We start from the raw sequence: 15,482 nt of genomic DNA, 5'->3' as shown, positions 1-15,482 counted from the left end.
AAAATTATCATTATCAGCTAAAGTAGCCGGTTCGGTTTAGTATAACATTTATTTCTGACAGAAAATGTGCACCATAAAAGAACTGAGTTGCAAATATCTTTTAATTTGTGACCGAGGGTAACTCCGAATAAATGACACGAGTAGAATAGTACTTCCACCTGAAAAAACATGGTTTCTAGAGTAACTGCCATTGATTGAATGTCGGCATCATAAATATTGATATAAAAATACAATTGAGCAATTTGTTCTATCCTCAACTGCACTGGTCTCAGCTGCTGGCGTGTTCGATGTCTGCCCTTGACACGGCGTTGACCTTTCTCCGTACCACAAGTATTGCCACCAATATGACAATAACAATGGTTGCAACTGCTGCATATGCAAATCCTGTCACTGTAGAAATGCTGACACTTCCTTCAGCTGCAAATATAAAATACACATTTATAAGACAGTTGTAAACCAGGCCATATTGGTTGCTGTGGTATTTACAAACGATTTACATTCTTCAATAAGTCTTACAGAAGTCGATGAGGCCTACCTGAGCTGACTAAGCCTGACTTGCTGATGGCTGTATTCTGTATGCAGCTAAAATATCCTGGGGTGTTTACACATTTGGCCGGAGATGGACAGTTGAAGTCGACAAATGACCTGGTAGCGCACTCGTCAATGTCAATGCAGTCATACTTGTTATCGCTCAACTCCCATACCGGGGCTGGGTATGAGTTAGGTCCGGGGAAACAGCTGCACTCAAACCCATTTTCTGTGTCAGTGCATTGGTGTGCGCAGCCACCATTGTTTAAGAGACATTCATTTCTTAAACCACAGGTTGTTCCATTGAGAGTGACGACACGGACCTCTTGATTGGGAAGCGGTGTCATGTAACAGTAGCATACATAGTAGACCTGGTCGACCCACTCGCAGACTATATTTTCCTCTGTAAATCAGAACAACATCATGATCTCTCACTGGCAGATATGTTTATTAGGATTGGTTTCAAGAAAAGATATATGGATACATTAATGCTATACACGCAATATGTTGGACACATAACTCCTTACCCAAGCATCCACTATAGTTGGGAGCCAGCAGAGCGGGGCGATTACTGTTTTCTTTACATGAGCATGTCTGTATTCCAAAGTTGTTGCCTGGGTTTGTGCAAGTATACCGAGTCTGATGGTCGATTGGGTATCCCTCACACCTCGATTCGTCGGCGATTCCAGAGAACACCGGCACAATAGACGGGTTGAGCTGACGATTATCAGGACATGAGCAGTAATATCCACCTACAGTGTTAACGCAGCCTCCTTCGCATCCATCGATAATATCTGTTCTTTCACATTCATCCACATCTTGACAGCCCTGCCCATCGGCTTGCAGCTCATAGCCTGGATTACATGAGCACCGGTAGCTTCCAACTGTGTCGACGCAATTATGCTCACAGCCACCGTTTTCAACAGCGCACTCGTTTGTATCAACACAAGTTGTGCCATTCATTAGAGCAACCAATCCATTCACCTTGCAGTAGCAGAGAGTTCCGTAGAAGAAGTATTGCTCACAGTAGGTTGTGCCGGCTGCAATGGAAAGGTAAAACAATATGTAATTAATAAAGATAGAGTGAGATAATTGAAGAGTTAACTGAAAGACATAGTATATGCTAGTAAATGTTTAGCTGACAGTTTGTTTCAACTTACCATCACAATTGATTGTAGTTGGTCGACTTAGTTGAGATCCTTGGTTACAGGCGCAGTAGTATCCTCCCAGGGTGTTGATGCATACATCAGAGCATCGGCCATTGTCAGTCATGCACTCATTCACATTATCTGCATCTGCTCCATTCACACCTGGAGCGCCGGTAGCTCCTTGGTCACCTTTGTCTCCCTTCAAGCCAACATTTCCAGGTAGACCTATGGGTCCAACGTCTCCCTTGGTACCAGCTGCACCTGTCGCCCCGATCGCACCGGGTGCACCAATATCTCCAACATCTCCTTTTAATCCCCTAACTCCTGGAGCACCAGCAGCACCATCTGTGCCATTGAATCCTCTTTCACCTTTCTGTCCTTGAGTACCAGCAGCCCCCTGTATACCTGGAGCTCCGACTTCGCCTTTGGCACCTGCAGCTCCTGCAGAGCCTGTATTTCCAGGAGCGCCTTTGTCGCCCTTTGCTCCTGCAGAACCTGGAGCTCCGGTAGCACCATTTTCTCCCTTGGCTGCAGCGGCACCATTTGCACCTGGTAAACCACGGTCTCCCTTATCACCTTTCCCGCCAATAGCTCCTTTACTGCCAGCAACACCAGCGACTCCAGGATCTCCTCTTGCTCCTGTTATACCAGGTGCTCCTACATCTCCCTTTGCCCCAGGAAGACCTGGCGCTCCAGGTGAGCCATCAGTTCCGTTGAAGCCATCTCTTCCAGGAGCTCCAACTATTCCAGGAAGACCTTGAGCACCGGGAGCGCCAGTGTCTCCTCGGGCTCCTTCTGCAGCACTTTCTCCTCTTTCACCTTTCAATCCCTGCAAACCAGTTGCTCCAACAACACCTGGTGTACCACCAACACCTGGAGCACCTCTATCGCCTTTAAGGCCTTGTGGACCGACAAGGCCTTGTATGCCAGGCTCTCCGGCAGACCCTCGGTCGCCTTTAATACCTTGTGCACCAGCTATACCACTATTGCCAGGAAGACCTGTATCACCTCTGCTTCCTTTTTCACCAGGATTACCATTGATACCCGCAATACCAGGAGCTCCAGGTTCACCTTTTGGTCCAGCTGCTCCTTCAAGACCTAAGAAACAGGACATGCGTATTTGTGATCATATGAAATACAAATGATTTTAGATATGAGAATCAATAGAGCATTTTAATACCCTTGTTCTTGATTTTTTAAGCAGTAACAAATGAAGAAGTCAATGGATGACTATACTACTTTACAGTTAAAAAATCTTGCATAAATGATGTGCCATAAAACTAGTCTTTAGCAAAAATCTAAAAGGAAATATACCTGGTAATCCTGCTTCTCCAGGTACTCCAGTGTTGCCTTGAGGTCCTGGCCCTCCATCCCTACCATCAAATCCCTGATCTCCTCTTTCTCCTTTAGTTCCAGGAGCCCCAATACTACCAGTAGATCCTGTGGCACCTCTTGATCCTGCAGCACCAGATTCTCCCTTATCACCTCGAGCACCTTCTGGGCCAGGCATTCCTGTCAGTCCAGGAAGCCCGTCTTGGCCATCTAAGCCCCTAGTTCCTGGTAAACCAGTTGCTCCTGTTGAACCATCAAAGCCTTGAATGCCGCTGTCTCCTTTTTCTCCATTTAGACCTGAAAGTCCTGGGTTGCCTGTTTGCCCTGGAGCTCCAGTCGCTCCTGTCCCGCCATTTTGGCCTTGTGCGCCTGACTCACCCTTTTGTCCTGTGGCACCGATTGCACCAGGAGCACCAGTAAAACCAGGAGCACCGACATCGCCCTTGTTTCCTTGTGCTCCAGGCACACCAACAGCACCAGGTTCACCAGTTCGCCCTTGTGATCCGGCATCTCCTTTTTCTCCTTGAAAACCAGGTTCTCCCCTAAATCCTGTGGCCCCAGTAGCTCCATTAATTCCTTGAATACCACTTTCTCCCTTCTGTCCACGACTTCCTTCACTTCCTTTTAAACCAGGGGTTCCGGTAGGTCCAGCCACACCCGTTGCACCAGTGGCACCATTTTGACCTATCACTCCACTTTCTCCTTTGACACCTTTTAGACCAGGTTGTCCTTCTAAACCTGGTGCTCCGGGAAAACCAGTTGCACCAGTAGCTCCATACTGTCCAATGACACCACTTTCACCCTTTTGGCCTCTCAGGCCTGGAGCGCCATCATTTCCTGGTAATCCTTGCTCTCCAGGTGTACCAGTAGCACCAGTTGCTCCATTTTGACCAGCAGCACCTGATTCACCCTTTTGCCCTTGGCTACCTTGTACCCCAGGCAAACCAAAGTCTCCTCTGTCTCCCTTTGAGCCAACTGCTCCTGCGGGTCCTGGCGTTCCGGGCGCACCAACACTACCATCTTGTCCTGCCTCACCTCTTTCTCCTTTAAGACCAGGTAATCCAGCTAAACCTGGTTCCCCTACTAAACCTGGTAAACCTCTTAAACCTGTAGACCCAGTTGCTCCATTTAGACCAAAAGCACCACTTTCTCCTTTTTGACCTTGTAGGCCAGGATTTCCTTGCAGGCCTGTAGCACCAGTTCGTCCAGTAGAACCTGTGGACCCGGTAGAACCATTTTGTCCAATAGCCCCACTTTCACCCTTTTGCCCTCTGTCTCCAGGCATTCCTGTAGAACCAGCTCTTCCTGTTAAACCAGCCACACCTGGAATTCCTTGGCTTCCGGGAGCGCCAGTAGCTCCTGTTGCGCCATTAGATCCAGCAGCTCCACTTTCACCCTTTTGACCCCGCGTACCATCAGCTCCTGCCTGACCATCAGCTCCTCTCGGCCCAGGAACTCCAGGAAATCCATCACTTCCCGGTAATCCTCTTAATCCAGTTGCCCCTACACTTCCCTTATCGCCAGTTGTCCCAGGCAGACCAGAAAGACCTGTTGCGCCTGTTGCTCCATTAAATCCCTGAGCACCACTGTCTCCTTTTTGCCCTTTTATTCCTGCAGCTCCGTTTTGACCAGGCAAGCCAGGATTTCCAGGTTCACCATCACGGCCAGGACTTCCATTTAAACCATTTTGACCAGAGCGACCAGTAGCTCCAGTTGCACCATTGATACCTTGGACACCACTTTCTCCTTTAAGTCCTCGAGCTCCGTCTGCCCCATCTTGTCCATTTTGCCCAGGATTGCCCGGAATTCCATCTCTTCCAGGTGAACCAGTCCTTCCTGTAGAACCTGTTCGTCCAGTAGCACCATCAAGACCAGCTAGTCCTGGTTCTCCTTGCCGACCAGGAATTCCATCATTACCACGCTGCCCGGGAGCTCCTTGGTTTCCTGGTCTACCATCTAAACCATCTTGACCTGGTGATCCAACTGCGCCAGTTGCACCAATCTGACCACGAGGACCAGGCAAACCTGGAGATCCTGTTAAGCCAGGCCGTCCAGCTGCGCCTGGATTACCATCATTGCCTCGCTCACCTTGCCGTCCATCTTGACCTCGCTGACCATCTTGGCCAGGTAGTCCTCGCACACCGGTTGCACCAGTAGCTCCAGCTGCTCCAAATACACCAGATTCCCCCTTTTGTCCACGTCTACCAGGTAATCCATCATTTCCTGGCTGACCATCACGACCAGGCAATCCAGGCTGTCCTGAATTTCCAGTTGCACCTCTTTCACCAGGGAGACCGTTTTGTCCAGGTTGTCCTGGGTTGCCGGTGAGTCCAATGTCACCCTGATTGCCAGGAAGACCTGGTTGTCCTGGTGTGCCATCTTGACCAGGATTGCCATCTGTACCAGGTATGCCTGGTGCTCCTCGATCACCCGGTCTCCCAGTTAATCCTGTTGAACCAGTTCTGCCAGTAGATCCCTGCAAGCCAGTTGCACCTGTATTACCTGCAAAAATCATCAAATTCATTAAGCTTCGTTTACAAAATTTTGTAAATGACAACAAAAGTCAAGACCAGGCCATTATGAGACTCTGCTCAATCACTTTGCTTCAACACCTTTAACACAATAAATAGAAAATGCCAGCAAAAATAATTATATAATGATGTGATTAACTTCTATAAACAAAATATAACAGGAAGTTGTCAAACAAATCACATACCATTTCTTCCTGGAATTCCAGGTGAGCCAGGAGCTCCTCGGTCACCCGGTGTACCGTCTTGTCCATTCAACCCTGGTGCACCAGACTGTCCAGGCAGTCCTTGCTGTCCGGTAGAACCTGGCGTGCCATTCTGGCCAGGATTACCATCACGTCCTGGTTCACCTGGCAGTCCATCAAGTCCATTTCTTCCATCCTGTCCATCTCTACCTGGAGCACCTTGTTCACCCCTTTCACCAGGCTGTCCAGATAAGCCTGGCTGACCAGGAGCACCAGTAGAGCCATCAGCACCGTCTTGTCCAGGCAAACCATTCAAACCATCAATTCCATCTTGGCCGTCTCTACCGGGCTCTCCTCTTTGGCCTGGTATTCCAGGATTGCCATCTACACCATTTTGTCCATTTAATCCATTCACTCCATCTCGTCCAGGCTCTCCTGGTGCTCCACGATCTCCTGGGACACCAGGTGCCCCAGTCTGTCCAACATTACCATCTCGCCCAGGTGATCCTGGTGCTCCTGAAATTCCTGGTTCTCCTGCTACACCTGGTACTCCTGGATTACCTCGCTCTCCAGTTCGCCCTCTTTCTCCGGGCAAGCCATCTAAGCCTGGTGTTCCAGGATTACCATCTACACCATTTCTACCAGGTCGACCATCTGTACCAGACTGTCCTCTTTCTCCTGGAGTACCTGGTAAACCTGTTGCTCCGTCATTACCTGGTAAGCCAGGAGCACCATCAGTACCTGGTAAACCTGGACTTCCTTGTTCTCCTGGTAGACCATCTGTTCCTGGCAAGCCATCTTGTCCAGGAAATCCCCTTTCTCCAGGTCTTCCATCAGATCCTCTCTGCCCCGGAGTGCCATCACGCCCAGACTCACCATCTCTACCAGTTTGACCAGGTTGTCCAGGTAATCCATCTTGACCTGGAAGTCCATCTGATCCATTTTCTCCCCTTGCGCCAGGTTGACCCGGCAAACCTGGTGCCCCTTCTTGTCCATCCCTGCCTCTTTCTCCTGGGTTACCTGGAGCTCCGCTTGCACCTGGTGTTCCTGGTTGTCCCCTTTCTCCTGGTCTGCCATTTATTCCAGGCTGCCCTGTTTGGCCAGCATCACCTTTTGACCCAGGTAGACCATCTTGACCAGGTGCTCCGGGATTGCCAGTTGCACCATTCAATCCAGGAGCCCCATCTTGGCCATTTGTTCCAGGAAATCCGTCAATACCATCTCTACCATCCTGTCCCGGTACCCCTGGACTGCCTTGCTCTCCTCTTGCTCCTGGTGCACCAGATTGCCCTGGAAAACCCCTTTCTCCTGGAATACCTTGGCTACCTGGTAAACCAGTAGAACCTGGCCTACCATCAGCTCCATCTAATCCATTTTCACCAGGTGCACCTTTCTCTCCTTGTAGCCCTGGTTCTGCATTCTGACCTGGTAAACCGGGTGCTCCACGAGCACCTGGTGTTCCAGGCTGCCCATCCGCTCCAGGTGCTCCAGCTTCACCATCTCGCCCTGGTTCTCCTGGTCTGCCATCTCTTCCATCAAACCCAGTAGCACCAGGAGTTCCATCCTCCCCTGGTATTCCATCCCTTCCAGGTGCTCCAGTATCACCTCTTTGGCCAGGTAAACCTGGAGCTCCATCTCTGCCATTATTTCCTGGATTGCCATCAGTTCCTGTGGACAAGTTGAAGACCATAAAAGCAAGTGTTACAAGTGTTCAATAGTAAATCTCAAATATTAAGTTACCAAAATATGTAGCTGTAAGGACTATATCATTTGCTATCAACCTTGTTGGCCAGGATTTCCAGGTAGTCCATCCAGCCCAGGAATTCCATCTCTACCATCTTCTCCATCTATACCATTTTGGCCAGGTTGGCCAGGTACTCCTTGATCTCCTTTAGCACCATTTTGCCCATCAGTTCCAGGATTGCCAGGGATTCCATCAGCACCCCGGTCTCCAGGTCTACCATCTTGGCCATTTCTGCCATCAGTTCCTGGAGATCCAGGTGCTCCCCTTTCTCCAGGGACTCCAGGATTACCATCCCTTCCGGAAGATCCAGGAAAACCAGGAGCACCCTGCTCGCCGCGTTGACCCGGTTCTCCTCTTTGTCCTGGTTGTCCATCAACTCCTGGATTCCCATCAACTCCAGGAGAGCCTAACAAAAATTTCAGTGAGATGTGTGACAATGCATCATGAGGTTATATTTTCAAATCTCAATTACTGGTGAACAGAAACCAATCCTACTACGTCTACATAGGTAGCTCTAAAAAGTGTGAAAGCACTTCTTAAAACTGTGTTTCATTTTGTATAATAAACACAAGCTCACCTGGTGCTCCTGACGCTCCTGGTTGGCCACGCTGTCCTGGTAAACCATCTCTTCCATTTTCACCATTTCTACCATCCTGTCCAGGTAGTCCAGGTGCTCCCCGCTCTCCATTAGCTCCATCTCGCCCATCAGTTCCAGAATTACCGGGCAGTCCATCAGCACCTCGATCTCCGGGTCGTCCATCTTGCCCATCTCTGCCATCTCTTCCAGGTGCACCACTGGCGCCTCTTTCTCCAGGAGCTCCTGGACTACCGTCATTTCCTGGTGCTCCGGGTTGCCCAGTTTGCCCAGGAAATCCATCAGTACCTGGTTGACCAGGCACTCCATCCTGGCCAGGTAAACCGATACTGCCAGGTTGTCCACTGGCTCCTGGGTTTCCAGGTAACCCTATTTCACCAGGCTGACCGCGCTCACCAGGTGTTCCTGGAGCGCCGCTCTGACCATCTAAACCATTACGTCCTGGTTGTCCTGTCGCGCCTGGTTGACCTGGTGACCCATCATTGCCACGTAATCCAGGCAAGCCATTTGCTCCGTCTTGTCCTGGTGTACCCTGCTGTCCAGGAGATCCAGGGGATCCTGTTTGACCTGAAGTAGGCCAAACAAGTACATGTATTCCCAAGTTATGTTCTCATGCGCTCAAGTCGACAACTAATAATTGTTAGTAATATTAATATATGCTGGAAAATGTAAACAATATATAGCATAACATTAAATATGCAACATGAGATGTTAACCTAGTATAATATAGTACACTACTATATAATATATAGTCATATAACACAATATAATGGTAATATAACATAACAGTACATGTGTAATAACATCATAATATGTGTAAGATTTATCCACCGCAACTTTCAGCCAGATGGTATCATCTTGACCAAATGTCTTGACTATTGTGAGGTAGGAAAGTGTAAATATTGGGCCATTGTTAAAGACCTCAACTTCACCATTCTTACCTGGTGTGCCAGGGAAACCATCTTGACCAGTAGCTCCTGGTAAACCATCCTGCCCAGGTGCTCCATTTCTGCCATCCACTCCATTTTGGCCGTCTCGTCCAGGTTCACCTCGAACTCCCTGATCACCCTTAGAACCCGTTTGTCCTACAGCTCCAGGTGTACCGGGTAGGCCATCTGTACCCCTGTCTCCAGGTCTACCATCCTGCCCATTTCTGCCATCTACTCCAGGTGCTCCACTTGCACCTCTCTCTCCTGGTGCACCAGGACTACCATCCCTTCCAGCTGTACCAGGAAAACCAGGGGCTCCTTGTTCACCTTGCTCACCTGGTGCTCCAGGTCTACCTGTTTCTCCTGGAGCTCCATTGGCACCAGGATTTCCATTTCGGCCATCCTGTCCTGGTAACCCATCTATACCGGGAGCACCAGTTTGACCAGGTAGTCCGTCCCTTCCAGCTTGGCCAGAAGACCCTGGTTGTCCTGGCTCTCCAGGAGTACCAGCTTGTCCAGTTTCGCCTAAAACAAATTTTAACCATTGCAAAACTTGACTTTATAATTTTTCATTTAGTAAAATCAATTTATAAATTCATAACTCATAAATGATCTGTACTGATATGAATGAGAAGAATTGCGAAGCAAATAGTGAAGAGGCTTTTACCTCTTGTGCCGGGAAGACCATCTTGTCCATTTCTTCCAGGACTCCCTGGACTACCCCTGTCACCAGGAACTCCATCTCTACCATGTTGACCGTCTACACCGTCACGCCCAGGTGCACCAGATTCACCACGCAGCCCAGGGGCACCATTTTCACCTTTAGTCCCGGCGTCTCCTTGACGACCAGGCTGACCAGGATTACCATCACGACCAGGAAGGCCTGGAGATCCATCAGCTCCTGGCGATCCATCCAATCCATCGTTACCACGAGCTCCAGGAGAGCCATTGGTTCCGGGTTCTCCTGGCTGGCCAGTACTTCCTGGTTGACCTGGAGTTCCTGGTAAGCCATCACTGCCAGAAGCCCCTGGAACACCTGGTTCTCCTCTTGATCCTGGAAGTCCGTCATTTCCAGGCATTCCATCTCTTCCATTATTTCCATTTCTGCCATCTTGTCCTGGTTGACCAGGTGCTCCCTGATCGCCCTTAGCGCCAGTTTGACCGGACAATCCAGGATTACCGGGTAGTCCATCAGCACCCCTATCTCCAGGTCTACCATCTTGTCCATCTCTTCCATTCAACCCAGGAACACCATCAGATCCTCGCTCTCCATCCCTCCCTGGGTTGCCTGTGTTACCAGGAACTCCAGGGCTACCTTGTGCACCTGGTTCACCTGGTCTGCCCACTTCTCCTCTTTCACCAGGTTGTCCTGGAGTACCATCACGACCGTTTGCTCCTGATTGTCCATCTAGGCCAGGAGCCCCATCTTGGCCTCTTACACCTGGTTGTCCAGGAGTGCCCGGAGTTCCATCTTGACCAGGCAGTCCATTGTTGCCACGATCACCCTTGGCACCACTTAACCCAGGTGATCCGTCTGAGCCTCGAATACCAGGAGTGCCTGGCTGTCCAGATTCACCTTTCATGCCTGGTGCACCAACTGCTCCAGGCTCACCATTAAAACCATCAGCTCCACGGACTCCTGGTTGGCCAGTTTGACCTGGTTGACCTGGGTTTCCATCTCTGCCAGGGGTACCTGGATTACCATCTCGCCCATCAGAGCCTCTCTCACCCTTTGCGCCATTAGATCCAGCAGCACCTGTTTGACCAGGAATTCCTGGACCACCTGGCTCACCACGCTCTCCAGGTGTACCATTTCGACCTGGTCGACCGTCAGCACCATTTTGCCCAGGTTGACCAGTTGCTCCCCGATCTCCATTAGAACCTTTAGCTCCATCTTGACCATTTCTTCCAGGCTGGCCATCAGCACCGGGAATTCCATTAGATCCATCGCGCCCAGGTAAACCTGGTTGTCCTTGATCTCCTTTCGCACCATCTCGACCATTTGCTCCAGAACGTCCATCCTCTCCCGGCAATCCTGTTTGCCCTTGACTCCCAGGAAGACCAGGCGCACCTGACTGCCCACGTTGCCCAGAAGCACCAGGCTGTCCATCAGCACCTCTCTCACCTTTGGTTCCATCTCGACCATCATTACCTCGATCTCCTGGAGCTCCTCTCGCTCCTGTGTCTCCAGGTATGCCTCTTTGTCCAGGCGTTCCATCGGCGCCAGGCTGTCCAGGTGCTCCCTGAGCTCCATCTCTGCCATCAATTCCATCTCTACCATTTGTCCCATCTCTTCCAGCATCACCTTTAGCACCTGAAACACCAGGGTTACCTGGCTGACCAGGCTGGCCATCAGCACCAGAAGAACCAGGCTCTCCAGGAAGACCATCCCGTCCATCATTTCCTGGTCGACCATCGATTCCCGGGAAGCCAGGTGAGCCTCTTTCGCCAGGACGTCCATTACTTCCTGGTACGCCATCCGAACCTCTTGCCCCCGAATCCCCTCTCAGTCCGGGTAAGCCGGGAGCACCTTGTGTTCCTTTTTGGCCAGGAGCACCATCTTGGCCATCCTGACCATCTCTGCCAGTTCTACCAGGCTCCCCAATAGTTCCAGGTGTTCCATCTGCTCCAGGATTTCCAGGAGCTCCTTGAGTGCCGGGTTCCCCTTTTGCGCCATCTCTACCGTCAAATCCATCCCGTCCATCTTGTCCTCTAGCACCTGGGGCCCCAGGAAGTCCTGTTGCACCTAATAATAAAACAGGTAACCAATGTACTAGCTATCCCTGCAGGATAGCTTACCATATCATACACACAGTCGTACAATAATCTATTGCAAATGGTCATGCAGCCGCAAAACACCAAGTGAAAGTACAGTACATGTTATAATTAAAGTGCCATGTAAAAATTATGCTAACAGATTTTACATGCATGATCAGAAAAGCAGTTTGGAGTGTAAGCATGACTCAAAGTATCGCATATTATTGGTAAGCAAAACGTGAATCAACCAACTGACATCAGATAAACAGCTTTACAGACCAGAGAGTCTTAGCTGCAAGATGGCAGATGAGTCCAACCCACAGTCAAATGTGTCTCTTACTTACCAGTTTCTCCACTCTCTCCACTAGCTCCATCCGAGCCATTTTCCCCACTTTCTCCTTTTTGACCGGGACGACCGGGTTGGCCCGTTTGGCCAGTTACTCCACGCATCCCTCCCTCTCCTTTACTCCCTTTCATACCAGGACTACCAGGCTGACCAGCGGGACCAGTCTGTCCATCTTGTCCTGGCTGTCCATCACTACCCTGAGATCCTGTGGCCCCTGTTGCTCCCATGTTGTCTACATAAAAGGTACAAAACTTAACCAGCGGTTAAAAGCTAGGTCTAGCGAATGGAAAGGAAATACGACGATATAGTGCATAATAAGCTCATGTAATGGCACACTGTTTGCGAGCCACAAATGGGAAATGAAAGGGTTTATACCAACAAACACAGAGGCTCACATAAGGCATACTGTTTAGGTGAGAGTGATAGAGCCATGTTAGGTCAAACTGAAGTTAGTCAACCAACCAATAACGTTTTATGGAGTTCTGGTCGACATGCCAGTTACACAAGAAAACTCCAGCTTGATTACAAAGCAATACTGCAAGTGTAGATAACTCCAGCTTGATTACAAAGCAATACTGCAAGTGTTTTTATTATAAAAATACATATCAGGAGATAAATAGCAGTAGCCACCAAGTATCATTTATATAAATACTTACTGCAAGCGTAGCCGTAGCCATATGCATAGCCATATGGATCACACGGTGGTAGTGTTGTGTATTCTGGGTCAGTTGGATCAACTGCAAAGAGAGCAAACTTTCACATTTAAGACTGATCACATAGTATGTTTGTATATGTTGGCATAAAGCAGCACATAATACGATACCATAAATGCGCTGTATCCCATCACTTAGTAGCGCATGGTATCTCGTTTTAAGCGCATTGCATCACACCAATTAGTAGTGCATGATATCACACTGTAAGCACACCGCATCATATCACTTAGTAGCGCATCATACCACACTGTAAGCGTATCAAATCACATCACTTAGTAGCATACAGTATTCCAAAAGTCATGAGTCATGTGAGCAGTATAGCAAATCACAAAGCAGCTTACTATTTTGTGCAAAACTCAGTCAACTCCTGTGATCCTATTGTCAGCTCTCACAACTCATCTCAACCCTCTACCAATTTAGCAACTATAATATTTTGGAGTTATGAACCCTCTCTCTCTGTTTGCGTTTGGCTAGGTTTAACTACTGTTTAATACATCTTTAACAGAGAAATTATCTATGAAACAGAAGAAAACATTGTAATGTACCATAAATCATGTCCAATAGTCTAAATTTAATGCCTTCCATTGCATAAACATATCAGCAGCAATGTCAGATTTTGATTGGTAACTTACTTGGGTCAACAACGGCTCCAATAGAGTAGACAACCTGCTCTCCATCGTCTTGCATAGCATATCTCTCATCGCCAACAGACGGCAGGCTGCTGCCACTGATTGGCACGACCTTCTTAACACCTGGCCGAGATATCCGGTCAAAGGTGAAGGGAATTTCATTAGTACTCGTTGCAAATCCGAGTATGTGATGATTTTTCACGATAGGCCTGTCTGTCACGTCAACCTTAAGACAAGTACAGCGCGTTAAAAAAAAAAATGCACAAGTTTTGTGCAACAAATGTACCCAAGCCAAGTGCACCTATATACATGCAGTATCACTAAAATTATTGTTGTAACTCCAAAAAAAATAGTTTTCCAACCTTGCTCTACTAAATTATCGCTTTTGATTTTCTCTCAGGGATTTGGTTTATATTACTCATCCATGGTAGTCTGTGGAATGAAAATACATTTTCTTTTTTACACATATACAAAAGTTGAATATTTCTTTAGCGGTTTTTAGGTGAAACAGTGAGGGCGAAAGGAAAATAGAACATTCCACTATACAAATACGTAACATATCATAACATGCCTGATCAAGCTTTAACTTTGCATCCCCGCAAAAGATTTTGAGAAATAGTGAAAAGTTCATTTTGGTAATTAAATCCTTGCCAACTTTAAAAAAGACAGTGATTTGCAAGCACAAAGGTTCGTTAGCAGACAAATTGGCCATTACGCCTATGCGAGGAGCTAATAGGCACGCTCCTAGCATCAGCTGATACCAGGCTCATCATCTATAAGCTATGTTAAACCTCGGCTAATCCCCGAGATCCACAGATCCTTCTACCATAGCATAGCACAACTCCCTAGACTCACAGTGTATACTCCTGTTGTTGTGCCAGTCCTTGTCTGCGCTTGATATACTAGCTCTAATGAGGTGTTGAGTAGGGCGTTAGTACCGCCGTGAAAAAGCTGTTCTTTTATTTCCCACACTTGAAACCAGACAAACTGCGAGGAGAGTTCATTGTATGGATTGTATATATAGTATTGAAAGCTATGTAGTATTCCTGTGTGTAGCTCTATGTTAAAGTCCACGTAAGATCCTCTCGTTTCTTTTTTTTGTGAGACCATAGATCTAGCGGTGATGTTATTTCCAGCAAATAATGTTCCTGTCGGAATCTCCCATGTTGTAACTGCAACGGAAAGATACAAGCTGACAAGTCTCGAAACAATTGCATCTGATTGAGAGTTACAGATAGAAATAGCTGACTAGCGGATTATACTTACATTGCGCCGATGCAAGGGTCGCAACCACTAGCCCAAAAACAACCCTCATCTTCTCACCCAACGATAGATCTGAAAACACAAAGGCTTGATAAGTGGAAGGCAAAAGACATTAGTCCTGCACAGTGACAATAATTTCTTATAATAATTTGTTATTCTGGTATGCATGAAATTGGCTCAGTTAGCATTGATATTCAAGAAACTGTCCTCCCTATTCTAGTTGTTATGGTGACAGGAAACAATTTATTCCTTGACCCTGTGATTGAGCTTGTTGATTTTTTGAAGGGAGGCATCACTTACCTCAATATGTTATTATCTGAAACTAAATCAAACTATTAATTTGACTTCCACGTTTAGCCTGTCAGACAGGCGTTAGCAACCAGCAGTAATATAAATCAAATGTAAACTCTTAAATCAATAGAAAAGATGAGACTGATAGGTGATGCAGGTGTCTGTTGAAGCAGTTCCCAACATTTCCAAGAGCTATCTGACTTCTTTCAAGACAGGCATTGGCTTAGAATCTGCTGATCCATATAGCTACCGAATGGCAACCAGGTAACCCTGAGAGAATCTATCCGAGCGAGTATGACCGTAGAAATCACAATTACAGGAAAGATTTAGTAAAAAGAATTCAAATACATGAATGACTAAAAAAATGAAGAAGAGTACTTAGAGAGAAAGTGGGAGATGCTATGAACCCACCTGTGCTCTAGCTAGTCCAATTCTAATGTCCTGTGTACGCGGTAATACTGTATAATAAGTTGTATAGTGTTGCTAATCCCTAG

General features: G+C 47.8%; 1 protein-coding gene across 1 annotated transcript; it reads right to left on the bottom strand.

Moving 5' to 3' along the window:
- Window positions 1–30: 30 nt before the first annotated feature.
- Window positions 31–15,482, bottom strand: LOC137398314 (uncharacterized). Its single transcript, XM_068084424.1, has 16 exons — window positions 15,400–15,482; window positions 14,701–14,769; window positions 14,290–14,606; window positions 13,438–13,660; window positions 12,749–12,829; window positions 12,091–12,324; window positions 9,657–11,735; window positions 9,002–9,514; window positions 8,043–8,627; window positions 7,503–7,871; window positions 5,725–7,389; window positions 2,991–5,510; window positions 1,689–2,774; window positions 1,056–1,568; window positions 536–931; window positions 31–417 (listed from the first exon to the last, which is right to left on the bottom strand). The coding sequence occupies exons 2-16, from the start codon at window positions 14,747–14,749 to the stop codon at window positions 269–271; spliced, it is 10,779 nt and encodes a 3,592-aa protein (XP_067940525.1). The 5' UTR covers window positions 14,750–14,769; window positions 15,400–15,482; the 3' UTR covers window positions 31–268.

The sequence above is a fragment of the Watersipora subatra genome, chromosome 1 (assembly GCF_963576615.1).
Source record: "Watersipora subatra chromosome 1, tzWatSuba1.1, whole genome shotgun sequence".
NCBI classification, from domain to species: domain Eukaryota; kingdom Metazoa; phylum Bryozoa; class Gymnolaemata; order Cheilostomatida; family Watersiporidae; genus Watersipora; species Watersipora subatra.
Note: the sequence above shows the minus strand (reverse complement) of the source record. Positions and strands in the feature narration are given on the sequence as shown.

What these genes read in the sequence shown, in the direction of transcription:
- LOC137398314 (XM_068084424.1), bottom strand. Translation starts at nt 14,749, where the DNA reads ATGAGGGTTGTTTTTGGGCTAGTGGTTGCGACCCTTGCATCGGCGCAA. An exon ending in TGGAAATCCTGGCCAACAAG is followed by an intron (nt 7,390 to 7,502) that starts GTTGATAGCAAA and finishes ACTTGTCCACAG; the next exon opens with GAACTGATGGCAATCCAGGA. An exon ending in AACTACAATCAATTGTGATG is followed by an intron (nt 1,569 to 1,688) that starts GTAAGTTGAAAC and finishes TTTCCATTGCAG; the next exon opens with CCGGCACAACCTACTGTGAG.